Below are 1002 nucleotides of genomic sequence, written 5' to 3' on the forward strand. Positions count from 1 at the left end.
GCATCCCGCCTGTCCTTCCCAGGTGTGGTTCCAGAACCGACGCACTAAATGGCGGAAGAAGAGTGCCCTGGAGCCATCTTCCTCCTCTCCCCGCGCAGGGGCTGGACCGGGTGAGCGCTCCGTTTCGGATGAGGACGATGAGTACAACAAACCCCTGGACCCTGACTCAGACGACGAGAAGATCCGACTCCTGTTGCGCAAACATCGGGCGGCGTTTTCCGTTTTAGGGCTGGGCTCTCATAGTGGCTGAGCAGCCGCTGAAGGAGAAGGGCAGGTGCCTTCAAACCCAAAGGGGATGGAGGCTAAATCCAGCAAGCTGGACACTGAAGGGTTTGTGTTGAGGGTGGGGAGGAGGGAAAGACTATGCTGCCCTGGAAGAAGCCTCCGCAACAAGCCCCTTCCAAAATTAAACAAGAAGGATCACCAAACTCAGACCGTATTGGTAGCCTTCATAGCTGTGCGTAGTAACTCAGACGGAACATTTAAGGCTGCCAATCCTCCTGCTCTGTCCCTCAAGCCTCAAGGCTCTGGATGGAAATCTTATTTTCAGTTAGAAAATATAAGTTCCATATGATTTCATTGTATTCAAATACATACATTTTAAAAGCACATGTAAAGCAGATCCAGGGATAGTGGGAGAAGCATGTAAAATGGCATTGCAAGCACTAGCCAACAGGTACCTTCAGTAGCCATTGCCTTCTAGCTCAGACTGACCCAGGCTGAAAAGTCGCAATATATATATATATATATATATATATATATATATATATATATAGTTCTCCAGGGTTTGCCTTGTGTGAGAAAAGGTCTGTGTATGTGCGTGTGTCGAAGGCACTTACCAGTTGTATTGGTCCTCAGACATTAGATGTATCTTCACTCCCCCAGCAGCTCATCTTCGTTGTCGGGATCCATCTTGGGAAGCTATGAAGCAATCATAACGAAGAATACATCTGAACATGTGCAGAGTATGCTTCTGTAACCAATAATTAATCACATTTATTT

At 47.2% G+C, this 1002-nt stretch overlaps 1 protein-coding gene across 1 annotated transcript; it reads left to right on the forward strand.

The window, feature by feature from the left end:
• Positions 1–16: 16 nt before the first annotated feature.
• On the forward strand, positions 17–266 carry LOC121918841 (homeobox protein Nkx-6.3-like; the record flags this gene model as incomplete). The annotated part of the gene is made up of 1 exon (XM_042444816.1): positions 17–266. A coding segment is annotated over one exon (234 nt), but the record flags the coding sequence as incomplete, so codon positions are not given.
• Between the last annotated feature and the right edge of the window lie 736 nt (positions 267–1002).

Source organism: Sceloporus undulatus, unplaced genomic scaffold (genome assembly GCF_019175285.1).
Source record: "Sceloporus undulatus isolate JIND9_A2432 ecotype Alabama unplaced genomic scaffold, SceUnd_v1.1 scaffold_44833, whole genome shotgun sequence".
Taxonomy (NCBI): domain Eukaryota; kingdom Metazoa; phylum Chordata; class Lepidosauria; order Squamata; family Phrynosomatidae; genus Sceloporus; species Sceloporus undulatus.